The sequence below is a fragment of the Rosa chinensis genome, chromosome 2 (genome assembly GCF_002994745.2).
Source record: "Rosa chinensis cultivar Old Blush chromosome 2, RchiOBHm-V2, whole genome shotgun sequence".
Classification (NCBI taxonomy): domain Eukaryota; kingdom Viridiplantae; phylum Streptophyta; class Magnoliopsida; order Rosales; family Rosaceae; genus Rosa; species Rosa chinensis.
In genome coordinates, this window is record NC_037089.1 from 83,278,016 (window position 1) to 83,304,191 (window position 26,176).

Sequence of the window (26,176 nt, forward strand, 5' to 3'; positions counted from 1 at the left end):
TTTACCTCAAATTTTACAGATATTTCTTCACTTTGTCGGGATATATCGCAAATATCTAATATATTGGAGATATTTGACGATGTCGGAGAAATTTCGCAGAAACTGTAACAGATAAAATATTTACCCTCCTAGATATATTGATCCTTCGAAAAAATGAGATATCGGGGGATATATCAAAAATATCGCAGAGATTTAGAACCTATGATACGAGTTTTTGTATTGGAACGTCATCGCTAGAAGAAACCGTCAGCGTTGAGAAATGTTGTACCTTCCGTGGCAGCTTTGCCAAATTAGACGTTAGATCCGGCTTCATCTTATGGCAAACCTTCATGTTGCCGGACAATAATGGAAACTTGGGACAATATTCCGGAGTGGCAATATGGGGAAGTAGTCCATCAATTGATGCTCTCAGGAAACATGTCTATATTGCCACTGGGAACACGTATTCGGTCCCCGAAAATGTAAGTCAATGTCAAGAAAATCAGAACAGTTCAACGGTACCTACTCATCCAGATGCCTGTGTAGAGCCTGACAACCATGGTAATTCAATCCTGGCACTTGATTTGGACACTGGTAATGTCAAATGGTACTGGCAATTGGGCGGCTAGGATGTATGGTTTGTGCAGTGTGGGTTTAATGCTTCAGCTTACCTCCTGGACCTAATGTGGATGCTGATTTTGGGGAAGCACCTATGATGCTTAGTGCACAAGTCAATGGGAGCAAGCTAGATTTAGTTGTTGCCGTTCAGAAAAGCGGGTTTGCATGGGCTCTAGATCGGAATAATGGCAGCCTTGTGTGGTCTACGGTACATGAATTTGACTAACTTTTCATTTCATCAAACAACGTTACTGCGATTCTCCTAAATAAGTAATAACAAAATATTTAAAACAAGATTGATATCTGACTAGTTATGTTATCAAATACATGTACATTACAATGCGATTCTCCTAAATCAACTATTTTAATTGATGTGTAGCAAGCTGGGCCTAGTGGCATTGGTGGAGGAGGAATTTGGGGAGCAGCTACTGATGCGAAAAGGGTATACACCAACATTGGTAATTCTGGTGCCAAAAATTTCACTCTCAAGCCATCGAACAAGGTAACGACTTCGGGTGGATGGGTGGCAATGGACTCTGGCAGTGGCGAGATTCTATGGTCAACAGCGAATCCCAGCAATGCAACTTCTTATGGACCAGTTAGCGTAGCTAATTAATGATGTCCTTTTTGGTGGATCCACAAGCCCAAAAGGGGAGATATACGCCATGGACGCCAAGACTGGCGAAGTTTTGTGGTCCTATGTCACCGGAGCAACCGTGTATGTTGGCATGTCCATAAGCAATGGTTGCATTTACATTGGCAATGGATATAGACCTCCATTTACTGCTGGAACCTCGTTGTTCGCCTTCTGTGTAACATAAGCAACTCTATATATGTGTAATAAGGCATCTCCAAATAACAACGTAGATGTAAAACCAAATGAATAAACTTTGATTACTATAAATGTAAAATGAAGTATTATATACTCTAGTATATAAGCTTATCAACTCGAATGCCTACTTCTTGATGTAATGTGGCTCTACATGTATGACGTATCTTAAATCCATAATATAATCTCGTCATTAATAAATGTAATGCATTAATGTTGTATAACAGCAAAATTATACGCTAATCTTATATAAATACGCAGGATAAGTCCAAGCATTCAGCGTAACCACTTCAAGCTTTCACTGGAATGGCGCCTTTAGGATTCTCCAATACTTTTTTTCTCCTTTCTCTATGTATGTTCTTTATAGCTATGACACCAAGCTCAGGTTTCAATATTGTAAGCCCCACTCGCACTCTCTCATTAATTTGTTAATTACATGCTGGTTGCTCACAAATTGTTGGTTCACTTGTTTGTTTCCAGTGGCCTTCTGCAGAGAAATACAAGCCTAGCACTCAAGATTGGCCGAACCATGGAGGAGACTTGTATAACAGAAGATATGCTAACACGGAGAAGAAGATAAGCCCTGCAACAGTTTCCAATCTCAGTGTGAAGTGGAAATTCTCCGTGGGAGGTGACATAACTGTAACACCAACCATTTCTGATGGCATTCTCTACTTCCCTAGCTGGAATGGATATCTCTATGCCGTTAAAGAATCTGATGGATCCCTTGTCTGGAAGAAGAATGTGCAGAAGTTGACAGGCTTCAATAACACTGGCTTCATTCTCAATGTCAACTCCACAGTGACAAGATCAACCCCAACAATCGCCGGTGACCTTCTCATTGTTGGAATCTATGGTCCTGCTTTTGTCATTGCTGTCAAAAGGTCCAATGGGAAGCTCGTTTGGTCTACCAGGGTTGACAACCACACCAGAGCCTTTGTCACCATGTCTGGAACATATTACAATGGGTTAGTCAACTTTTCTGTTATGTTTTAATTCTTAGTTTCAATTTTAGGATTAGAAATTCTCTGAAAGTATGGTTTTAGCCCTTTGAATTATACAGTGCTAGTTAACTCATCAGTAAGTCAATGGTGTTACTTCAAAAGAAGTTGAAGTTGGGAAAAAGATAAGGAACACCATGTGGTTCGTGGCTGTTTATGCCTGCTTCTGTAGAATCATGAGAATCTTTTATGCCAACTTGATATATTAAGTATTCAGTAATGTGCCAAATAGCTTGCTGTAACCCATGTTTCTGTTTAATTATATTGTAGTTTCTGTATATGTCAACAGAGGTGTTAGACTCTGTCCAACTTAACATACAGGTCTTTGTTTAATTTTATGACAATGTTTAGATCCTTTCAAGACATCCTATTTGTTTTGTGTGAAACTGAAGTGATCACTTACCTCGAACCCTACTTAAATTTATAGTAGTACACTAGTACTGCTAGTGCATATACATACCACCTGTCTATAATGGTAGCTAGTCTACAATGTGATTAGCATATATAGTCATGGACCAGGATATACAATCCTTAGAGGCACCAAATTTCAATTTATAATCAAATTATTGTATGTACCTTTGAAAGGGGATACTATGTCGGAACATCCTCTCTAGAAGAAGGCCTCACCATCGATCTGTGCTGCACATTTCGGGGGAGCTTCCTTAAATTAGATGTCCAAACAGGAGCAATCTTGTGGCAGACCTTCATGCTACCAGACAACTTTGGCAAGTTTGGAGAGTACGCTGGTGCAGCAATCTGGGGAAGTTATCGATGTGAAGCGCAACCATGTCTACATTGCCACTTCGAACCTGTATTCAGCTCCTCCGCGTATAATTGAATGCCAGGAAAGGGAAAATAATCAAACCATACCTTCACAACCAGACGCCTGCGTTGAGCCTGACAACCACTCCGAGTCTATTGTAGCCCTTGATTTAGACACCGGCAAAATCAAATGGTACAAGCAGCTGGGAGGCTATGATATATGGTTCGGTGCATGCCATCGGCATTTGGACCCAAGGTGCCCTCCCGGTCCAAGTCCAGACGCTGATTTTGGGGAAGCACCAATGATGCTTACCACAAAAATTAATGGGACTAAGAGAGATATAGTAGTTGCTGTTCAGAAAAGTGGGTTTGCATGGGCTCTGGACCGAGATACTGGTATCTTAGTGTGGTCTACGGTTAGTTTTCTAGTTGAACTATTGGATTAACTAAAACTGGTCTTATTTCTGTACAAATCACTGAACAACATGCTTTGATACAGGAAGCTGGACCAGGAGGCTTAGGAGGAGGAGCCATGTGGGGTGCAGCCACTGACGAAAAGAGGGTCTATACTAACATTGCCAACAGCCAACACAAGAACTTCACCCTAAAACCATCCCAGAACACTACAATTGCTGGTGGATGGGTAGCAATGGAGGCTCGCAGTGGCAATATCTTATGGTCCACGGCCAATGCTAATGATGCTACTGCCCCGGCTGCTGTTACTGTGGCTAATGGTGTTGTTTTTGGTGGCTCTACGTACCGACAAGGACCAATATATGCAATGAATGCTAAGACAGGAAAGATTTTGTGGTCGTATGATACAGGAGCAACTGTGTATGGGGGGATTTCGGTGAGCAATGGATGCATTTACCTCGGAAATGGTTACAAGGTCTTTAATGGATTTGTTAACCCAAATTATACTGCAGGAACCTCGTTCTATGCCTTCTGTGTTTAATAACTACAAATATCCCCCCCCCCCCCCAGTGCAATATGTATCTTTTCTCTTAGATAAAATGATCAACACTAATAATTACAGTAATGAATCTTCTGAAGTGCCTAATACCACAAGGTGCAGTGTTTGATATATCAGAAATAAGAGCATGCATTATCCAAATATAGCATATAATTTCAACTGGTTTGATCCCTCAACTAGCTTCACTAGAATTGACATCCTGGTAAACAAAGAAAGGATTAGAAGTTTAGAACAATTTAAGTGTGGGAAAACCACCGGATTCAACATATGCATGCAAAAATGTCATGCTAGTACAAGAACTAAGCATACTATACTAGATAAACAAACTGAAAGCGTTTTGCACATCAATGAAAGCAAACTGACTGGCAGTCAAACAAGCGAAAGGTTCACCGATGGAGAATGGCTAAATGAAGCATAATAAGAAGTGCTGAGATGAGTCACACTTGCCATGACTGTGACTTACAATCCCCTACATTTTTCTCAACAAAGAATCCAGCAATTCTCATATTTTCGACCATGATACAGTGACTGTGACTTAACAATCCCCTGAATGCAGACTGAAATTAGGTTTTCTCTTACCCAAATACCCACTAATAAGTGCAAGCAGCCTCAGGAGTTATGATGCTTTCTGTGACTACCAATTTGCAGTGAGCATTCATAAAATTACAAGCAAATTCATATGATAAATTTATTTACCCATATTGAACCATATATCTTCCCAGAAAGAAACCCATGCAGATTCTTGAAGCTAAGTAACCATAACAGATTTTTTAACAGAAAAAAAAAAAAAAAAAAAAAAAAAACAGTCAAATTAGAAAATATATGTATGATCTTAATCAACAACTTATACTAAAGTATCAGCAGAACTTCATTAATGTAACTGAACCATCTATGATCTTAATCAGCAACTTAAACACAATATAATTCAAACATGAGACAACAAAAGAGAACACCACTCTTCACAGAAAGCAGAAAGCTTTACCTATCATTGAAGTTATTGAAATCACTCCACCCAAAAAGAGCAGCTTTCTGAAGATTTCCGGGCATCGGGTTCGGGTACCCGGGGGGCCCAGAACATAGCCTGCCCTCTTGGCCCATCATGAAGAAAGAACTGGACTGTCGTCTAGCCCAGACCCACTTCACTTCAACCAAAACGGCGTCGTCCGAAGCACCTCCATCCCAAAAGTAATAAATGACTTCAGCTCCGCCGTAGTCTCAGCTCCACAGCTCTCGTTAAACCCCGAAATGGGTTTTCTCAGCAGAGCCTCTAAAACCCTGAAACCACCAAAGAACCTATCTTTACTACAAACCCACCTTACCTTAAACCCTTTATCCTCTATTTTCAGGCGCAACCCAGTTTCCACCAACTTCAACTACGACCCATTGAGATTGAGCCAAGCTTTTTGCTCCCATTCTCGCCAGAGCAGCAAAGAAAACGCCGTGGATTTGAGCCAGTACCCTGCTGAGAGGATCAGAAACTTCTCCATTATCGCCCATGTGGATCACGGCAAGTCTACTCTGGCAGATAGGCTCTTGGAGCTCACTGGGACCATTAAGAGAGGCCATGGTCAGCCTCAGTACCTTGATAAATTGCAGGTATATGAAACTTTAATGATTGTTTCTGTCATTTAGAGAGAGAAAGATTCTTGCTTTGTTTAGGATGTGTGGATTTAATGGTTGTTTGGTAAATGGGATTGGTTTTCCTTGCTTGTTTCAGCTGAATGTTGTGGTGTATTTGCTGTTTTGTGTATAAAGGTTATGAATTGAAATGGTTGCTTACTTGCTTTGAAGCTCTTGAACTTTTGTTAAGAAAATGGAAAAGCATTTTTTATTTAAAATGCCCATTTGATATATAGTTGATGTTTTTATTCGGTTGCGTTTGAAGCTCTTGATGTTCTTAGCATAGTGTAGGAAGGAACCTGTGTGTTATTAAGAAAAAGAAAATGTGGTTGTACTTCATATGTTCATTTTGATTTGGGTTGTGGTAGGTGGAGAGAGAAAGGGGAATTACTGTAAAGGCGCAGACAGCTACCATGTTCCACAAGCACAGTTTTCATGGTGCGGATAAAGATGGAGCCGGTGAAGAACCGAGTTTTCTACTGAATCTGATCGACACCCCGGGTCATGTGGACTTTAGCTATGAAGTATCGAGATCACTAGCCGCTTGCCAGGGTGCCCTTTTGGTTGTTGATGCTGCTCAGGGTGTTCAAGCGCAAACTGTGGCGAATTTTTATCTTGCGTTTGAATCTAACTTGGCAATAATACCTGTCATCAACAAAATTGACCAGCCGACTGCTGATCCCGAACGTGTCAAAGCTCAGCTTAAGTCAATGTTTGATCTCGACGCAAGTGATGCTCTTTTAACGTCTGCGAAAACAGGACAGGGGCTTGAGCATGTCCTTCCTGCAGTCATAGAGCGCGTACCACCTCCTCCTGGGAAGAGCGAGTCACCTTTGCGGATGCTTTTGTTGGATTCATACTATGATGAATATAAAGGAGTTATATGCCATGTTGCAGTTGTTGATGGGATGCTGCGCAAGGGGGACAAAATTGCATCCGCAGCAACTGGCCAAGCTTATGACATTTTGGATGTTGGGATCATGCATCCCGAGCTTACTTCCACAGGAGTCCTTCATACTGGACAAGTTGGGTATGTTGTGAGTGGCATGCGTTCGACCAAAGAGGCACGTATTGGGGACACACTTCATCATAATAAAACCATCGTCCAGCCCCTGTCAGGTATTTATATATCTATTTATTATTCATAGTTGAGGTATTCTATTATCACTGATGGTGTTCAAATTGTAGGGTTCAAGCCTGCAAAACATATGGTGTTTTCTGGTCTTTACCCTGCTGATGGATCTGATTTTGAGGCACTTAACCATGCAATTGAGAGACTGACCTGCAACGATGCTAGTGTGTCTGTAGCCAGAGAGAGTAGCACAGCACTAGGTCTGGGTTTTAGGTAGGGAACTTATTACTAAAACAGTAAAACCTTTTTGCACCTGCAAAAATAAAGTGGTTTGCTTCTACCATGATTGATATTCAGTTATTATTTTGATATAATTTTAAATGTTATGACTTCTATCTTGTTGAACTGTAGGTGTGGTTTCTTAGGGTTACTTCACATGGATGTTTTTCACCAGCGGCTTGAACAGGTAACCAAATAGTGATTCTAGGGATATTTTAAAGAAATTTTCATAATGAAGGTATCACTTCAGTATGAGAAAGGCACAATTAAGAGTCTAATGTTTCTCCCTCATGTCATAATATTAAATAAGAACTTTTCTTAATACACCAGAATGAAAAGTTTATGATATTTTCCAACCAAAAGCTTTTCTTGAAAGAAAAGAACTCCATCAAAGAACTTATTGATTGCATATTTAACATTCACTTATATGCACCTACAAAATTTGTGGATTACAGGAACATGGAGCTCATGTAATTTCTACAATTCCAACTGTTCCTTATATTTATGAGTATTCTGATGGGAGGTATGTGTTTAATGCTAATTTTGTAATCTTACAAATCTCATATGGTTTACCAAACATAATGTGGGTTCTATTCTAGCAAAGTAGAAGTTCAGAATCCTGCCGCATTGGTCGCAAACTCCAAGAAACAAGTAACGGCTTGTTGGGAACCTACAGTTCTAGCTACCATCATTATTCCTAGTGAGTAAGCTCTCGCACACCCTTAGCATGTCTTTTTACCTCTCCACGCTGGGAGGCATTTATTCATACAGCAGACTCCTAAGTTAATTTGTTGTCCAATTGAAGGTATGTGGGGGCTGTAATCACCCTCTGCTCTGAGCGGAGAGGTCAGCAGTTGGAGTATACATTCATAGACAGGTAATTTTTCAATGATATGTCAAATTGAAAGATGAAAATAGCCTTCAAGGTGTCACTTTGAGCATCTTGCTTTAATGTCTCCTGCCTCATCAACCATTGAGTCAAAGTCCAGTTGCTTACATTTATTTATAAAAGAATAGTACTTTATCAGAGTTTGGTTACAGTTGTTGCAATTTGATCCAAAATTTCGTGAGCATGGATTTCATGCTCATAAGATCTAAATTGTGTTTATTACTGGACATGGGTTTGTTCAACACAGATGAGTAATCCCCGGGATGTTGCCTTACCTACTCATAAAGTTTATTTGCTGATTAAGCTCGTCTGTAATTGAGATACTGTAATCTGATCTATGCAGTCAACGAGCCTTCATGAAATACCGCTTGCCTTTGAGGGAAATTGTTGTTGACTTTTACAATGAACTGAAGAGTATTACATCAGGATATGCAACATTTGATTATGAGGACTCAGAGTAAGTTTCAACTCTCGCATTTATACACACACACATCTACTAGAGAAACCTAACGGCTGGATAAGGAAGGATGATATACTAGTGCCAAGCAAAGGGATTGAACTATCAATTGGTATCTGATAAATTGGTGCTGCAAATTTTCAATTGATCATAATCAGAATGGGTAGCATACTACTATTAAATGCTTAGGTAGAGCAATTCCTCTTGTAGTTGATGGTTTAAACTCGAAGGAAAAACCAGAACCTTATTGCATTTATATTGTTATAATAATTTTATTCATGGCTCATACTTGACTGCCTTTGATGGTTTCCTGAGTCATTAGATCTAATAGACAAGAGACAACTGTTATTTTTTTTTATGTATGGTAACTACAAACTCATTTCATTCCCTCTGATGTCTTTTGAAATAAAACAGATATCAGCAATCTGATATGGTTAAACTTGATATCCTTCTAAATGGACAACCAGTCGATGCAATGGCAACTATTGTTCATAATTTGAAGGCGCAACGTATTGGTCGTGAACTGGTGGAGAAGCTGAAGAAATATATAGACAGGTATGCTTAGCTATACATAATTGTAATTTTTTCCATCTTTTTTCCCTTCTTTCTGTATGATGGGATCTTTGATTCTGAGCAGGCAAATGTTTGAGATAACTATACAAGCTGCAATTGGAACAAAGGTTGTTGCAAGGGAGACGTAAGTATCATTTAATGTTTCTGCCTCTCATGCAACGACTATTCACACATATACTGTTCAGCTAAGCTTCTCTATGTTTGTCTTAGGATTTCTGCTATGAGAAAAAATGTTCTTGCCAAGTGTTATGGTGGTGATGTTTCTCGAAAGAGGAAGCTATTAGACAAGCAAAAGGAAGGGAAGAAGCGAATGAAGCGTGTTGGTTCTATAGATATACCTCAGGAGGCATTTCATGAACTACTAAAGAGCTCATAGAAAAGCAGCTGATGGTAATGACTGATTCTTACTTTATGTTCCTTTTGCATTTATGTTGTCAAAATGATCTATGGCACCAGAAGCATTACAAAATTTTTTGGTTGCATGACTAAATTATGTCTTTCATTCCAAGATTTTTGGTAGCATGAGAGAAAGTTTCAAATATTTCTAATTTGTTAGGTTAGTGAAATTAATGACCAGGTTTTCTTTTCGCGTTACACACTTATATGTGGATTCCCATTTTTGTAGGCCTATAGTTTATGTGGCTTATTATAGGAGCCACTCTTCAAGGTTTTCAGATATAGATTACTTTGGCTAACCTTCACGATGAGGAACATAACAAGGTAGAGGAAGACCATTGGCTTATTTTTTTTGTTGGAACAACAAAAATGAAAGGATTGTGGTGCATTGGCTTCAAATTTTTGGAGTGGAGGAAGACCATTTTTGATCGTTAAAATGATAGTTTTTTTTCTTCTTACAGATTACACTTTGTAATATATTGATTGTTCAAATAATGTCTCTGGTTAGTTGGTAGAGTGAACTGTCTAAGTTTCAACTCTGTCTTCTGATGCATACAGAAGAATTGCCCATTAGAGCCGTTAAACCCCCCCCCAAGTCGTATTTTGTATCTCGCAAACAGTTGGTAATGTGCTGCAATTTTATTAATTGACGATCATAGTTTCAGAACAGGGTGAGCCTGTGAATAAACGGCTACATCTCTTGATTACAGTAACTACTGGTAATTGACATATCTAACATGTGATCTTGTCAGAATATTGATCTAGACCACACATTTGAGTAACATTTTACACGGTTGATAGTCCATATTGATGGTCTGACAAAATAACATCTGAGATTGTCCAACTTTAGGAAATTCAGTTTCCGATCACATAATTTAGAGACTTTTATCCCTGATGGCAGGGGAAGACGAAGTGCTCTTGGACTCGGGAAATGGCAGTGGAGGCTGGAGAAGCGTCAAGTTTCCCTTCTGAGAACCGGAAGATGACAGACTGTTGAAAATGCTTGATGCGCTGCCTTTCGCATTCTGTGTCAAGTGTTGCCCTAATCTTTCCCCTACTCCTTGGCTTCCATAACTTGCAGCACCACCTCCAACCATGGATGAAAGTGCTACAGCAATTACCGACTTGAAATTTGGGTCTGATGTGATTGCCTTAGTCAATGTCTCTGTTAAGGACACCTGAGAAGAGGGTTGGTGATTGGGTTGGAAACACTCTTGGTTCTTTCTGTCAAACGGTGTCCCGAATTTAGGGTACCCATTGCCCCAACTGGTTGGTAAATTGATGTTGGATTCTGAGGAACAAAAGCTAACACTTGGACGAAATGTGCGGTATTGGGTTGATGAAGGGGATGGAGAGGATGTGAGGTCTAGAGTAACCGTGGGTAGCAAAGGAGATGAGGAAAATTTAGACAAGTAGAGCTGTTGTTGTCTGGAATTATCAAAGAGACCAAAACTGGAACCAAGACCTGGAAGCTGAGATGTTGAAGAACCGGACAATAACATGGAAGCCGCGGCAGAGGTGGTGGAAGCAATGGAAGTGGCTGTCATTGGAAGTGGATGGTTGTGGGTTCCTTCGTAGGTGGTGATCAAGATAGACATGTCATCAACACATCTTTGCACCTGAAAAAGATCATTTGAAAAATACTAACATATTAGCTTCAAAAACTGTTCAATTGTGTTAATAGAAACTTGAATGTCGTCTTTGTAACAAGGATTTGACCTGCTTTCTAACAGGGCATGCTGGTGCAACCGTGCATCGATAGTATGCTCGGGGGCATGGATTTCCTTTCGCAATCTTCTGTCCATATTTTCTCCATTGGCATCCATCATTCATCTGTAGAAAATTAAGCAGAAGTATTGTAACAAAAGCAATTCTTGTATGAGAGAACAAATTCATGTGGAGTGTAGCAGTACCGTGGGGGTATCACATCGAGCTCTCACGGAAACCCTAGCTCTTTTTGCAGCATTGGCCTGCTGCGAAGCTTCATCATCTTCGCTTCCTATTGTCCTTGGTGTTTTAGTACTTGATGGGGACGCTTCTGCTTCCTTAGGCTCTTCGGAACTATTCTCGGGAATTGGACCGCTCAATACAAGCTCGGTCGGCAACTGCAATTTAGAGCCTAATTCAAGAGTAAGGTTGGCCTTCAAGTCTTGGTGATGATCAACTTGTACAAGTCTGCTCTCATCACTAATATTTTTAGGGTCTCTTGGACTTCTTCCAAGGCAAAGAGACAAGAGCTGATCATGAGCTTCTTCGATTTTGATATGAGAAGTGCTGGCACTCATTGTAGCCTTCTTGGAATGAGACTCTTGTTTGAGGATGTCGAAAAAGCGCGACTGTAGGGACTGGTAATCCTTCATCATATGCTCTAACGTCTTTTTCAGCCTCGCATTTTCTTTTCTGACCTCATTCATTTCGGCTTTGGCATTAACAAGTTCATAATTCTCCTATATAAAAATAAACATGAAACAATCAAAAATGAACCTCGATTTGTTCTAGTCTTTAGTTAATTATTAACATTAGATACTTTCAAGTTTCAACTGTCTGCATGCATCTCTTTCATACACGAATAATTAAGATGATTCAATCAAAACTATCAGAATATGATCGACGATGATCGATCGATCCCGGCTAGGAGGAGATCAAAAACATCAATTAAATTAGGAGATCGATGACGGTAATTAAGTAAGACATGAACAACATACCTCCTCACTGTGCCCTTCTTGGCAGCCAAAGGATTCAACCTTCGTTTCTTCAGCTGCTGCAGTTGAATTAGAGTTTGGCATTCTCGATGATGTAGCTCTCTTGCTTTATATATACAGCAGCCAGCAGATTTGTACTTTTTCTCTAACACAATTTATTCTCGCTCACAACCAAACAACTTGGATATAAATATCTATAGGAGCTAGAGATGAGATCGACCTGGGGTTAACTACCCATTACTTTCAGATTTTTAATATAAATTATCGAAGTCGGCGAACCCGGTAATCATCTGATCGCTCATTACGCAGGCACAGAAAAAATGTCAACTCTCTGCAGCAAGCCACATTCTTTTTTTTTAATACCTATTCTTCCAGATTAGCTAAGACTAATAAATTAACAAGGATTTTTATGTTTCAATTTCCACAGTTAAGAGGCATATTAAGGAGCTTCCAGAGAGCTTAATACGATGGGACAGCTAACTTGTATACATGTATTATTCAATATATAAACATATACATACATATTTATATGATGTAGGAGAAGACTTGTAGTAGTGGTACTACGTCTTTGAAGCTTCGTACAAGTTTGGATTCACATGGCTAATTAAGTCAAGCCAGTGGATTAGTATTAATGGTGATCGAGCGAGAGAAGGCAGCTGCCCAAAAATATTAACCTATTCATGACTGTCAGCAGTCAATACGCTTGCCATACACGAGGTGAGACTTCATCCACCTTTATATTTCATTAATTGACCAAATTTTATTTGATCATAGAAAAATAGAAAATATTGAAGGAGAAAACGCGGTCTAGATATATACGGAACGCGGTCTAAATATATACGGTCATGGTAAAATCTAGACACGTTAAGTTAGAAAATACTTATAATTAGATTGTTAATTTAAATTTATAAACAGTATTATCATTCAAAAGCAATATTCTAGGTTTATAATTAGATTAAAGACATATATAAACATCTTATGTTTTCAAACTGTAAAACAAAAATAACTTCGCATTAGCCAACTCGTTCTAGCTGCCACACTTATAACATCGATCGACAAGTCAACTTTCTTACGCAATATATATAAGTATTTTGTTAATATGTTCTCTCAAAAATATAAGCATGTAACATGTACATATGTACTACTACAACTTTGAAAGCTTGAAGGTTTTCTTAAAGTTTCTCATATTCTCAATCAACGACCTAGTTTAGGTTAAAAGCCGGCCACCTCTTCATGTTCTAGCCTATAATTAATCATCTTGGGATCTGAGTATAGCAGGATTTGTAATAATTTGTTTGGATCCAGTCATGCAAATCTCATCCATTACTGTTTGAGATTGACACCCACACCATGTATATACAATTGAATATCAAAATGTACGTGATCTTTTGAAACTGTAACCCCATAAAGAAAATTAGTGAAGTTTTAATACTCTGAGAGACGACTGTTTTTGTTTTTAAAATGCACGATCACCATGATATCATTATGGTTCTTAAATAAATCTAATTTTATAACATATCTCAGAGACTGATCCAAACCAAATTGTCTTGGAGACATATGACTTTTTAGGGTTTGTATTTATTACGTACAGAGACCATCTAACTAAGACAGACGCGAGTTTTTTTTTTTTTTTTTTTTTTAAACAATCAGATCCCATTCCCATTAGCTATCAAATGCATAATTTATGATTACTGCAATAATTTATGTAAGTTACTAGAGCTCCAACTATGACGGAAAGTTTCGGATTGGTTTTTCCAGTAACTCGATTATATTTTGTGATACGGTGGATTGTATTCCTAGTATCGATCCCGTATTGTTGTTTTTGTAGTAATTTGAATTTTCTTCCGATATCTCGTATTGCTTTTCCAATAATTAAGTCGATGTAATTATATGTAGTGATCTTGACTTATAAGAGTAGACCACTGACCTTGTCATCTAAGGGCAAACAACCCGGAAGACCGGTCATTTCCATATGGAAACATCTGCAGACTGAAAAAGTTGTACCTGCTTAATCAAACCCTTCAACTCTTTAATGGAAACTGGGGGTCATATGACTAGTATGACTCCTTTCTGCAGATAGAGCTATTTGAACCAAGGAAGTGCAGTCCATCGATCACTTAGTCGCAACCGACGTCGATCTTATATACAACTAGTACAACATGCATATATACCAACCAAACCAACAACTTACAAATATTGGACCAAACTGAAGCAGGTACCCAGCTATTTACTAATTGACTAAGCACGGCTGCCAACTTTCTGAAATTAATTATTTGTTATAACTTGATTGTTGGAGAATTTTTGAAGAGACATCGAGCTATAACGGTGTCCTCCTAACCTAGCTCTCAAGGCTGTCTCTTTGTGTTCTTCAATGGACAATTAACTGATTGAGATAGAATTTTCTATCATGTTTATTACCAAGTAATAACAATTTCTTATATCGTGATGGCTTTTGATGTAAGAATTAGAAGTCGTCATCGCATCTTAGGCGTGATACATGTCGCTTTGATGGTTTCTTAAGAAGCCATAAGTCTATATATATTAACCTGTTAAACAATTAACCTATCAATTGAAATTGGAAATTAATTGAAGTGCCTCTTCAAGGTGTTTACTTAGGTGATGTATATTGTTAATTGGTTATATAGGAACATAACAGCGATGCTGTTCTAGATCTGAGGGAAGAGTGGAATTCGGACCTCTACTAACACCTTATGGAGAAATTTACTAATGATTAGACTAAATTGTAGGTCCATTAATTTAAAACAGAACCTTTAGTAAGTGACCTTTGATGCTCTATTGAGTATACTGATTAACTAAGCAAGGCCCTTAACACTTTTGTATATCGATCGGATACACCAAATGGCAACAAGTACGTTATGCATGCAGTTGATTAATTGTATGCTGACATGTACCCAATTCTTAGATGTGTGTTTAAGGTTTAGGTAGTCTAAAGATCGAAAAAGTATTAGTCAAGTAACGACCAACAATTGATTACCACTAAACGTCGCCCAAAAAAAATTAAATTATTAGTCACTAGTATATATTAGCAGAAAATGATAGTCTATAATTCTATATATAGGGGTCATACATATAGTCCTAGACTCCTAGTCTTGGGCGTAGGTAACATGAAGTTTACTGGCGTTTGCATGATTGAATTGACTCTCATAATATTCACGGTGATGGTTACATAGATATTTACGTAGTGAAGACTGGAGAGAGACTCTAGAGACAGAGCAAAAGAGAGGGAGATTAAGTTTGTCAAGACATGAGGTTTTTTTAGTCTTAGTCTTGCTAGTTGCTATTATAGGAAGAGACTTAAGGGCCATGTGGTGATTATCATATTGAATTAGGTCAATGCTCTCACTTTCATTTAGTAATTGAACAAATCTGCAATTTTCAAATTGAATTTTAATTCACCTTGTATAACATTAATCATCTGTATTACCTCAGCAATTGGAGACGTTACTTGCCGTTTATGATTATTAATTCATCATTATTGAGTATCATCTTTAATATATGGCTGGAGGCTTGCTCCAGCCTTTGCGTATTATCTCGGTTTAGTGTGTATGCTGAGATCTATGATCTTGATGAATTGATGATATAGTACTAACAAGCCTACTGATATTAAGAAATTCTATAGACGTTTGTGAAAGGAAATTTTTGCTACCTTTGTGTGAGATCATCATGAATTAAATTTAATAAACTTAATCATTCATCTTTAAGTTTCTAGGACGAGGAAAGAAAAAAAAAATTACCAAATGGCTTGATTATCTTTAGTCTTCATTCACACATCTTGATTTACACGTCTTGATTTACACTTATGTAAGAAGTGTGGAAAAACAAACAATACAAATGATATTTCCCTAACGGTGAGTTTGGATGAGAAAATTATGAAATTCATAGGAATTTATAAATTATGGAATCTTTAACTCCATCAATCTAAAATTCAATTAATTGCAATTTCTGTTGTTTGGTTTTATCTATTTAGGATTTGAAATGTGTAATAAATTAAGAAAGTTTTTTTTTTTAGTAAAATGAGGTCAGCCCTTTTTTGAAAATTAAAGATTACAACGGTACCATGCCAAAAGGCATACGAAAGAAAATAAACGATGTGAAAGGAAAAGATGCAAAAATTGCATCCGAAATACAAATAATTAAAAATGCAAGAGCAGTAGCGACGAAGCGCAGCGTTGATTTTACACTACAGATTGCAGTCGTGTAGTGAATTGAGTAGTCGGTAGTTTGACTACCCATCGAACTCCAACGCACAATTTGACAAAAGTCAACTAGGCGGCAGAATGAAGGCACTTATCTCCCACCTAAAGATCGAAGCAGGCCAAGGGTGTCAGAACATGATCATGTTGGCAAATGATCTTTCACGAACAAATACCAAAGACATGGGTCTTGAATCCAATACCAATGTACAAGAGCCCCAAGCCAATCTAGCAGCTGATAAACAGCCCACCAAAAATAATGGGTCGTACTCAAAACCCAGTCTCTACCCGGATCCCAGGCTTGGACCCATTTGCAAAGGCCTCCTAGATCCCAAATTCGGATCCTACTGCATCGCAGCAAGCGAGATCCCATACCACCTACCCAGCACCACCGCCGGCTCGATCCCTGATAGCCAGTCCACCCACGGCATGGAGAAGTCGAAGAAAGCAGTCGGGCCAACCTGCAAAAACAAAACCCGAAGCTAGAATCCCCAACATCCCACAATCCCCAAATAGCCGAGATCGAAGTGGATACCCAGCCGGTGCCACTGTCAGCTAGAACACCACCACGGACGGCCTCAGAATACCATGAGTGACAGAAAGAAAACCCACTGAAAGACGTCGACGATGCCCATCCTCTAGACGAGGTTGCCATTGTCGAGCGTCCTTGAACTTGCAGACGATCGCAGCCATTCACTGCACCGCCACCGCTACTGTGGAAAGCGACAAGAACAACTAGCTACAGGCCGAAACCCGATAGGGACTCCATGAAGATGGAGCAGGTGCAGGAACGACGGAACGAAAGCCGCCGAATCCCAAACCCTAGCAGAGCTAGGTCAAATCAATATAACTCATGTAGGTCTTGTCCTGCATTCCATTTAATTGAATAAATTAAGAAAGTTTAAAACAAATAAAAAAATAAAATAGAAAAAAGCCTATGAAAATTGAATATTGCAAAGGAATTCGTAAATGACACATATTTTGGTGGAAATTGAAGTGGGGAATTTAAATAATAAATTCCTTCGTTTTTTTTCCACAGAGAAATTTAAAATTTTCAATCTGATAATGCCAAACGAGGGAATTAGATTGTAGGAATTATGAAATCCTCACTTTCAATTAAATTTCATCATTTTTCCCATCATCCAAGCACACTCTAAAAGACATTACGGTACTTTCTTTTTTTCAGAAAATAACACAAATAGTCACTAAACTATAACTCATTCAGCACTTTGGTCACTGACTTTTCAAAAATATCACTTTAGTCACTGAAATTTAAATTTACAATTCACATACTTCAGCCACTGCCGTCAGATCTGCCGTTAAACACCATTAATCTTGAGAGTATTTTAGTCCAAGTTTTTAAAGAAAAAGAAAACAAAATTTTTTCATTAACTTTTTTTTTAATTTTTTATTTCTATTTATTGAGAATGGTTGAGTTCGAATCTCAATTAAGATTGTGAGTATCTTGAAAAAAAAATGTATATGGGCGTGGTCGAGAGAGAGAAATAAAGAGCAAATTTGCAAGTCTTTAACGGACAAAATTGACAGAATGAATAAAGTGAAAGACGATATCTAATTTGAGTGACAAAAATGATATCTTTGAAGGGGAGTGAAATTAACACTCCTAATTTTATGATGCACACTCCATGATTTCTTTTTTTTTTTTTTTTTTTTTGAAGGGGTTTGGAACCCAGCCAAGCTGGGAGGCTCATCCCCACGCCTGACTTATTATATTAGAATTAAATAGTTGCATAGAGGGGGACATGACGCCTTGACCTCTAGCAATGTTACAAGCATCCTCATAGAGAACATCCCGAATAATAACATGAGTCTCATCTAACCAGACATCATTTAGAGCATTATAACTAGCAAGGTGATCAGATTTATTTGGATTAAGATGAAGCACCCTAGAAACGGGGAAGAGATCATGCCAACTTTGAGTGAGTAGAAATCTATCCAGCCTCACCTTAACCAACTCCCCACAACGTTTCCCCTTCCAAGTAAAACTCGGACCAGAGAATGAAATCTCCTTTAGCCCAAACAACTCAACAAAGTCTCAAAAGCCTTCCATCTGTCGTTCACCACGCAATAAACCACCCTCCTTCTCACTATTGTTCAGTATCTCATTGAAATCACCTCCAATAACCCAAGGCAAAGAGCATTACATACCTAGGGTTTTAAGAAGTGTCCATGTTTTGTGACGGTCCTCCACCTTGGGGTGTCCATACACTCCTGTAAACCTCCAAGCTCCTTGGTCTGTCTCCTTTCCTACTCTAACGTCAATGTGGTTCTGTGAGTAACTACGAAGGGCCACCTCCACATCCTCCTTCCACAAAAGACACAATCCTCCTAACCTACTCACTCCCTTGCCCTTCCGTTTTTCCCTGGAAACACACGGCACCACAAAAGCATGCCTCCAACCAAGTTGAACCCTAATATCTATCATCTCTGCAACAGTACACCGTGTCTCAGACAATAACTTAAATTTTGTCTTTTTGTGATAATTTTAAATGAAAGAAATAGTTTGGATTACAAATTAGGGAGTATGAATTTCTTCATTCTTCTTTTTAAAAAGTAAGTGACAAAAATATCTTATTTATTAAAATTCAGTGATAATTTATGTAATTCTGTCCTTATTATTTTTCTCAAGAAAGATTCAAAACCTCCTGGGTCATGTAAGCCCCACTTAGAAACTCCTCTTACAGCCTGATAGGAATGGCCTCAACCCTTTGGGTCTAAATGCAATTAACCTGAAGGGCCCAACTTCATCATGCAGTTATAAGCAAAAGCAAAGATATAAGTGCTCTTTCTAAACAAAAAAGAGGAAGCACTTATTGGTCATGGAGTGGATGGATCACCTCCTCTAATTTCCATCCTCTTCATATATATGGTTCCTTATTAGGCCAAATTGCTAAAGCAAATCTTCATATACATGGAATCTTCCTATGCTCCGCTCAGCTGGTTATCGATAACCAGTGGCGAAACTGCTATACGGCCTGAGGAGGTTCGGAACCCCCCCCCCCCCCCCCCAACATTTTCCAGATCTTCAGTGTCAGCTAAACCTCATACAATTAAATGGAACTTGCCTTTAATTGAATCACTGGACCCCCCCCCCCCCTCCCAAACCAATCAGCAACGCAATTTGCAAAATTATAAAGAGAATAATTCAGAATTATTAGTATATTAGTGTAATAACTATCCAAATTTATAATAAAGAAAGATGGAAATGCTTCTTAGAATATATAATTAGGAAATATGGAAATTAATGCTTCTTAGGTTTAAAAGATTTTGCAATTTATTGTAATTAATGTTGTTTTTTCAATTGTTTTAGTATAGAGAAAGTTAACTAGGTGCGTTGATTAATATGGAAAATTAGTTTTTTTTTTTCCTTTAAGTTAAATTTAGTATGCTAAAATTAAAGCTTCATGACTGAACACCCCCCCTCCAGTTTTAAATCCTGATTCCGCCACTGTCGATAACATTTAGGCTAGAGTTCATCATCATCGCTATCTATCTCCCTGGCTCCTTCTGAAACCCTATAGCTCGTTCGTTGAACACATCTTCACCTAGCTACCTCGTTGTTTCTACTTGTCGAATATGATCAGCATATATATAATCGACGATGGAAGCTAGCTTTCTAGTTATTGCAGTAGTTACGTACTTTGCTATAGTACTCCTCCAACAACGATCTCCTTTCATTTTCATTTCCGAACTGTGCAGCTTTGATTCGATGGAGATAAAGCCAAACCTACCTTCGATTCTGTCGCTTCATACTAGGTTTCCATATTTGGCAAAAACAACACAGGTTTCCTTACGATATAGGGCAGTTTCTGCGAGTATTGAATATTTGGGTCTAGCCTATTTCTGAATTCTGATCGACCTCTGCACAAGCACCGCCGTAACCACCCTACCCTCCCTTATAGAAGCCGCCATGGCCATCACATCACGTCACGCTTTGACTTGTCTATAAAGGCACAGACATCCAAAATTTTCAATCTCTGACCTTCTCCAATGGCAATTACGACAAACCATCCCCGTCAGATCGCCACCACCTTACCTCCTCGGTCGTATTCATGTTTGAATATAACGACGACGATGACGAAGACCCCACAAACCAACCAAGAAGATAATGACCTCTCTCCTCTCCTTTAGTCCATACTTTGACCACGCCTGGTCGGCTGGTCGTATAGAAAACCGGTATGACACGTCATCGTTTTGTAAATACCACCAAACCCTCCTTCTATTCGAAGCCCTGACGCCCCACACACATTTTTTTTTCCCTTCTTTTTGTTCAAATATAGAAGATTTAGAGGGAAAGAGACAGGTGTGATAAACTAAGTCCAACTTGCATTTCAGGGGAACTACTACATTAGGAAACATAGTACTTCTCTTCTTTTGGTTGTTTTTTCCTTTCTGAGTATGTACATGAACATAAAAAAAGCACATACTGAGTGTGCTTCATGTCCCACGGACAACAAAGAAAAAAACATACAGAGAAAAACAGGAAAAACAAACAGAAATTATACTACTGCGGCTACCGCTGATGCACAGAATTGAAGCAGCAGCTGACAGCTGACATGACGACAACGACATGGTTTCGGGGAAATGGAATGTCTGTGGTGTAGATGGATGGATGTGAGGAGGAAATTGAATGGTGATGATGGAGATACTAGTGTTATGGCATGATGTAGATAGCTATGGAGGGGAGAAGTATTGTCAATTCTCCTGTATTTGAGGGCCACTATACAACGCTCCAACAAAGGCTAGCTCGTCTGGTTTCTCAATCTCTTGAAGCCATGCGTAACCTTCCTTCTCCTCTTCAGGGACCGATACTCCATCAACTGAAAATTCACAAAATACAAGCAAATGTAATCGAGGTCCTCATATGAGTCTAAAAGGAGATTATTCATCTCAACGAAATTTGGTACCTGTGAACTGAGAAAATGGGATATCAAGGTAGTATTGGCAGTGGCGGCCGTCGGGATCACAATATGGGGGACCAAGCACATCAAGCACCGCACATGCTGTCACTGCAGTGAAGCAATGCATGTTGCCTCCATCAGCTGGATAAAGGATTTTAGTGTCGCAAGGAGCAGTAAAGTCGGCATCAACCTTCACTTTTGCCAAGCGGGTAGCAGGAGGTGCAACTGCATTAACTGCAGAAATGAAACCAAACACCAAAATATTGGTAATTTTAGCTTTCTTCTAGAACAATGAAGATGGTAACTGCACAAATAGGCAGTCCTCATGACTTGATTTTACAACAAAAAGATTTTAGCACTCAAGTCATCAAGCAAGCACTCTTTAGTCTTTACCTAAAATATAAAGGTTGAAAAGCAGAGGCAGGGGCTTTTTATATGTACTCGTATATATAACAAGTAACAGGAAGTGACTAGAACCAGACAAAAATTTTACTTGACAAAGAAGTACTGTGAAAATGTCAAAGTTTTGTAAGACCAGCTACTTAATTTCTCACAGCATGAAAAGGTCTTGTGCATGACTCCATCCATAAAGCCTTGGTTGTATCAAGGGAAAATAGCACTTTCGTAAAATTTGATCTTCCCATAGAATTCCTATAGGCAGATGGTCTGTTGGTCAACATAGCAGGCCTATGACCATCTAATGTGCCTAAAATGAGGTGCTTGTTTCACAAAAATGAATGGTTTTTTTTTTTTTTTTCAGACTCTCTAGTAAAATCAGGACTCCTTGCTCATAACAAGGAGTGTACTCCTTCTAATCTTTCTTTCTTTGGTCAAGGCACCCTAGTTTTTGCAGCAAGTAGTAATCAACAACAGAAAGTACACACAATCTGAGCAATCCAGCATAACTTCTGAAGGAAGAACATACCTTGGGAAGGAATAGGATTCTCAGGTGTTGGCTTCTGATTCTCAATTGCTGGATTCTGATTCTCAGTTGTCGGTTGCTGATTCTCAATTGTTGGTGTTTTCTCAGGGGCATCAACCACCCAGTCATATGACTTGATATGCATTGTCCCGAAAAGAAGCTTACTGAAAACCGTCATTCCCGGGTGATTATGAAGCGGAATTACACCTGACGGCGGCAAACAGAATATCCCCATCTGCATATAGTTGGTTTAATACAAGAACATAAGCAATGGTTGGCTAAAATTGCGTGTTGCATTGCAGTACCACAAAGAATCCTACTTACTGAAAATTTGTCACACTCAAACAGATGCAAGTATGTGATTGGCGGGGTTCGCCCAGCTGTTGTAAGTCTTTCGTATGGCAACTCAGGACTCAGGCCAAAATCAACAGGTCTCATAGCATCTGCATCCAAACAAGCCATGAATATTAACGACATTGCGTATATAATACCCCGTGCGCCACATTTGCAATTTAGGCAACAAATTAAAAACATAACAAACAATACAATGTCCCAGCAACCTCATGGTGCTATGAATGCCAAGTGTTTTCTCCAATGGAATGCAAACAACACTTGATGAGACCTATTTAAAACCCTTCACTTAAAAGACACTTGGGTAACCAAACCAGACTCCAGCTGTAAAGAAACCAAACCATGCAATACATATGTACTGCCACAGACATTTTCTTTTTTATATACAGAAAATTTAGTCCCAACTCCAAGAGGATATGTACCATTATCCCAGGACAGGGATCAGAATTTTAAAAAAAATAATTTAAAAAACACATATATAAGCAACTGACATTAAACAAACAACCAACAATGCAATGCAAAATTCATACAAATATTTGTATACGGAATTGAAAGATCAAAGATTCAAGACTGAGATTAACAAAGCACAGATGAATGAATGATTGAGATGATCTAAACATAATGCATTGTCTGGCACGAAAAATTGGCATGTCTGACAAAGAAAATATTGCTGAAGAAAAAATTTAACCAGTTGCGAAATTGTGATCCGAAACCGGCTTCAATTCAATCCGATTACGAAATTCCCTCTTAAATTCTCCGTAAAATGAGAAACCAGTGAATCATCATGCAATATAAGAAAATACGTACCTAAAACAGAGCATAGCTTCTGGATATCTTCGGAGGAGGGAATAATCCCGGCGCCGCACAAGGAAAACACAGCCTTACACGTCTCGTATAGCTTCTGCACCGGCGACATCTTCCGATGACGCCGCCGGGACTTCCTGGACTTGCTGATCGAATTCGTCTCCTCCGGCGATGGATGAAGCACCTTGTTGTTGTCTTTTCGGTTGGGCAACGTCGTCTCAACCCCCATTCACACTCCAAAATCGCAGAATCTGACACGCCCAGAAAACCCACTCGCTAAAAATAGAAAGAATCGATCTGGGTGTTTCAGAAACCGCAGCAAAATGCAAAATTTCAATCCGGGTAATGGCCCATTCGAACCCAGAAAACGAGAAAAACAGAGCAGGTGGAACAGGGAAGGAGAGAGAATGAATGAATAGTGATAAACAGGTACGGTTTGTACAGGTTGAGTTGCTGTTGGGTGGTGAAAAAGGAGAGGGAAGGACAGAGATGTGAAATTTGGCAGCTCTGCTTCTTCTTCTGCTGCCTCTTCTTATTCTGTGGAAGAAGGAGAAGGGGTGGGGAGGATTTAATGGGTATAAAAAGGGACAAGGGAAATGGAGATGTTAGGGTTAGCTGAAAGAGAAAGACAGTTGGTTTTGGCGTGAGGGAGTGAAAACCAGGGGCCATGCTCGGCTTTCCAGTGGGCTGTTCCAACAGCGGATTTTTATCCACTCCTCTTCTCTTTGCTCTTTTCTATCTTCGCCCCTCCTTTTAGTCATTTTCACAAGTCCACTCTTATTTTCTTAATTCTTATTTATTTTCTTAAACTTGGAATTTGCTATGTCTATAAGTGATAGCAGCTATCAAATGGTGTAGAAGAAGAGACAAGAAGAAATTTTGATTTGGCAATGCAAAAATCTGTTTTTAATTTTGGGTAACACCTTAAACATTTTGTACGAGAATTCGCGCACGGCTTTTTAAAGATTCACTTTTCAATATACGTGCAACGGTTTATGTCAGACTCTTATAAAATAGATTCGGGGTCAACTAAGGCGCAGTCAATTTCATTTAGTTTTCCGTTGCAATCTAAAACAATGTTCAGACGTCTGTGCTCAGTGATTGCAGCTTTTGAGAATATAAAGTCGTATAATCATGTGTTTCGTATTAATTGTGTTGTAATCATGCAACGGTCTCATCCGAGGTTACCGGTATTATAAACTTCGCTTAAAAACAGTGTGCTGAAAATATCTACCAATCCTTGTGCTTGATAATACGAGACTTATAAAAGTAGCTTTTCATATATGGTAATAGCCTCATATCATCATAGTTAGTAATTTTTTGTATTATACGCGAATAAAACACGTACTTACATTTTTTTCAAAAATATTTCCATACTTCGTACTTTTGAAGAGACACGTTAAATTTTTCATATTTTTGAAGTCAAAAATATTATACACGTACTATCCACAATTTTTACATTTTTTTTCTTCGTATTTTACCTATATTATTGAACAAAAATGAATATAAATTAATATTTTAAAATTAACAAAATTAATTATTTAATTAATTAAAAATATTTTGCTGAACTTTTCAATGAATTATTTAATGAAATGTCCGAATAATACACGTACATATTTTTCACGTAGTATACAAGTCCCGTTATTTACTAACTATGCTTATTGTACAATGTCAGACTCTAATACAATGATTTAAAAGACTAAAACCAACTTCGTATACGATGTAAAACAATGTGCTAACATGCACACTTAACATAATTTTCCATATATCAAATCTCATAACGTATTATCTCATGTATGGTACAGTATTGATCACCCTAGTGAGTTGGCTTGTATGCTGAATCGTGGGCTCGTGTGTTGAATCGTGGGCTACTTGCAAAGTTAGGGCAAGTTGTGGGATTGGGGCCCGATTGTTATGTCAATGGAAAATGTTTGATCATTTTTTCCTTTATACTTAACTTGTAATCTGTCTTTTTTTTTTTTTAGAAGATGAAAATTCAATTAATAACCAAACATATTACATAGCATTGGATCCATAGTTACGGGACCGTCAACATGAGTGACTTCCATGAGCCAAAAAGACCCAACCCCTAACCAAATTTTACGCTCATACCCTCGAGCTACAATGAGTAACAACCAAACCTGTACCGATACAACCCACCCACCAACATTACGATAAACTGTTTTCACCCGTTTAGACACCGCAATCCAAAACCGCCAGACCACGTGTAAGGGTGATTCACCATCACGTTGATAACCAAAAAACACCGATAAAAGACCAGACCATGGCACAGCAGAACGACCATGACATAACAATGGCATCGACACTGCACATAAACCCCTATACCCTCGCTCACAAGAGGAGAGACTTATTTTCAACAGAACAACAACCAGACATAAACCCCAAAACCTAAAGAAACTAAAAACAACACAAAACCAGTGAGGCCTAAGAAAAGAAGCCCAGCCCAAACACCCCTTTCCCTAACAGAGAGAAAGAGCCCCAAATAGTCCTTCCTGACGCCGGCAAGCTCCGATGTCACCACTCCGCCGCTACACATCACCACGCCACGCAGCCGTAACCCTACACCATCGAGCCGCCAGGCCACGTTGCAGACAAATCCGACAACCTGCATACGACTGCAACCAGATCCAAAACCGCTACCTATCCTAGCCTCGATTCGATCTCGTCCGTCGCATCACAGATCGCCGGAATGGTTGTGCCAGATCCCACCACTAGAAAGGACCATCGAGTCGCTGCTCCACAACCGCCTTCGTCTTCGATCCGAGAAGGACAGAACAGGATCTGTCTGTCCA

At 38.9% G+C, this 26,176-nt stretch overlaps 5 protein-coding genes across 6 annotated transcripts; 3 read left to right on the top strand and 2 right to left on the bottom strand.

The window, feature by feature from the left end:
- The first annotated feature begins 329 nt into the window (after nucleotides 1-329).
- LOC112185227 lies at nucleotides 330-2,259 on the top strand. The gene is made up of 5 exons (XM_024323429.2): nucleotides 330-586; nucleotides 646-805; nucleotides 977-1,195; nucleotides 1,907-2,178; nucleotides 2,229-2,259. The coding sequence occupies exons 1-5, from the start codon at nucleotides 330-332 to the stop codon at nucleotides 2,257-2,259; spliced, it is 939 nt and encodes a 312-aa protein (XP_024179197.2).
- An 819-nt stretch (nucleotides 2,260-3,078) lies between these two features.
- Nucleotides 3,079-4,669, top strand: LOC112186939. Its single transcript, XM_024325515.2, has 2 exons — nucleotides 3,079-3,605; nucleotides 3,689-4,669. The coding sequence occupies exons 1-2, from the start codon at nucleotides 3,099-3,101 to the stop codon at nucleotides 4,142-4,144; spliced, it is 963 nt and encodes a 320-aa protein (XP_024181283.1). The 5' UTR covers nucleotides 3,079-3,098; the 3' UTR covers nucleotides 4,145-4,669.
- Nucleotides 4,670-5,056: 387 nt separating this feature from the next.
- On the top strand, nucleotides 5,057-10,481 carry LOC112186937 (translation factor GUF1 homolog, mitochondrial). 2 transcript variants are annotated; one of them, XM_040514740.1, is made up of 12 exons: nucleotides 5,057-5,758; nucleotides 6,151-6,901; nucleotides 6,971-7,127; nucleotides 7,266-7,320; nucleotides 7,589-7,656; nucleotides 7,733-7,837; nucleotides 7,939-8,010; nucleotides 8,366-8,479; nucleotides 8,894-9,034; nucleotides 9,117-9,176; nucleotides 9,263-9,442; nucleotides 10,350-10,481. In XM_040514740.1, exons 1-11 carry the CDS (start codon nucleotides 5,408-5,410, stop codon nucleotides 9,426-9,428), a joined length of 2,040 nt encoding a protein of 679 aa, XP_040370674.1. In that variant the 5' UTR covers nucleotides 5,057-5,407; the 3' UTR covers nucleotides 9,429-9,442; nucleotides 10,350-10,481. The 2 variants fall into 2 exon arrangements, with proteins under 2 accessions (XP_040370674.1, XP_024181280.1); XM_024325512.2 differs by lacking the exon at nucleotides 10,350-10,481 and adding an exon at nucleotides 9,678-10,155 and having other exon boundaries at nucleotides 5,059-5,758.
- LOC112186938 (probable WRKY transcription factor 72) lies at nucleotides 10,069-12,434 on the bottom strand. Its single transcript, XM_024325514.2, has 4 exons — nucleotides 12,154-12,434; nucleotides 11,362-11,895; nucleotides 11,168-11,281; nucleotides 10,069-11,067 (listed from the first exon to the last, which is right to left on the bottom strand). The coding sequence occupies exons 1-4, from the start codon at nucleotides 12,232-12,234 to the stop codon at nucleotides 10,324-10,326; spliced, it is 1,473 nt and encodes a 490-aa protein (XP_024181282.1). The 5' UTR covers nucleotides 12,235-12,434; the 3' UTR covers nucleotides 10,069-10,323.
- Nucleotides 12,435-20,691: 8,257 nt separating this feature from the next.
- Nucleotides 20,692-24,031, bottom strand: LOC112187994 (plant cysteine oxidase 2). The gene is made up of 5 exons (XM_024326983.2): nucleotides 23,367-24,031; nucleotides 22,533-22,651; nucleotides 22,212-22,443; nucleotides 21,293-21,520; nucleotides 20,692-21,205 (listed from the first exon to the last, which is right to left on the bottom strand). Exons 1-5 carry the CDS (start codon nucleotides 23,590-23,592, stop codon nucleotides 21,081-21,083), a joined length of 930 nt encoding a protein of 309 aa, XP_024182751.1. The 5' UTR covers nucleotides 23,593-24,031; the 3' UTR covers nucleotides 20,692-21,080.
- Between the last annotated feature and the right edge of the window lie 2,145 nt (nucleotides 24,032-26,176).

Coding starts and splice junctions, on each gene's coding strand:
- LOC112185227 (XM_024323429.2), top strand. CDS start 330: ATGTTGCCGGACAATAATGGAAACTTGGGACAATATTCCGGAGTGGCA. Junction 587..645: donor GACACTGGTAATGTCAAATG/GTACTGGCAATT, acceptor TTAATGCTTCAG/CTTACCTCCTGGACCTAATG. Junction 2,179..2,228: donor TGGAAGAAGAATGTGCAGAA/GTTGACAGGCTT, acceptor TCAACTCCACAG/TGACAAGATCAACCCCAACA.
- LOC112186939 (XM_024325515.2), top strand. CDS start 3,099: ATGTCCAAACAGGAGCAATCTTGTGGCAGACCTTCATGCTACCAGACA. Junction 3,606..3,688: donor GTATCTTAGTGTGGTCTACG/GTTAGTTTTCTA, acceptor GCTTTGATACAG/GAAGCTGGACCAGGAGGCTT.
- LOC112186937 (XM_040514740.1), top strand. CDS start 5,408: ATGGGTTTTCTCAGCAGAGCCTCTAAAACCCTGAAACCACCAAAGAAC. Junction 7,128..7,265: donor GCACTAGGTCTGGGTTTTAG/GTAGGGAACTTA, acceptor GTTGAACTGTAG/GTGTGGTTTCTTAGGGTTAC. Junction 9,177..9,262: donor AAGGTTGTTGCAAGGGAGAC/GTAAGTATCATT, acceptor TGTTTGTCTTAG/GATTTCTGCTATGAGAAAAA.
- LOC112186938 (XM_024325514.2), bottom strand. CDS start 12,234: ATGCCAAACTCTAATTCAACTGCAGCAGCTGAAGAAACGAAGGTTGAA. Junction 11,896..12,153: donor AAGAAGGGCACAGTGAGGAG/GTATGTTGTTCA, acceptor ATTTTTATATAG/GAGAATTATGAACTTGTTAA. Junction 11,068..11,167: donor CATGCCCTGTTAGAAAGCAG/GTCAAATCCTTG, acceptor GATCTTTTTCAG/GTGCAAAGATGTGTTGATGA.
- LOC112187994 (XM_024326983.2), bottom strand. CDS start 23,592: ATGGGGGTTGAGACGACGTTGCCCAACCGAAAAGACAACAACAAGGTG. Junction 22,444..22,532: donor TTGAGTGTGACAAATTTTCA/GTAAGTAGGATT, acceptor AACTATATGCAG/ATGGGGATATTCTGTTTGCC. Junction 21,206..21,292: donor CCCATTTTCTCAGTTCACAG/GTACCAAATTTC, acceptor GTGAATTTTCAG/TTGATGGAGTATCGGTCCCT.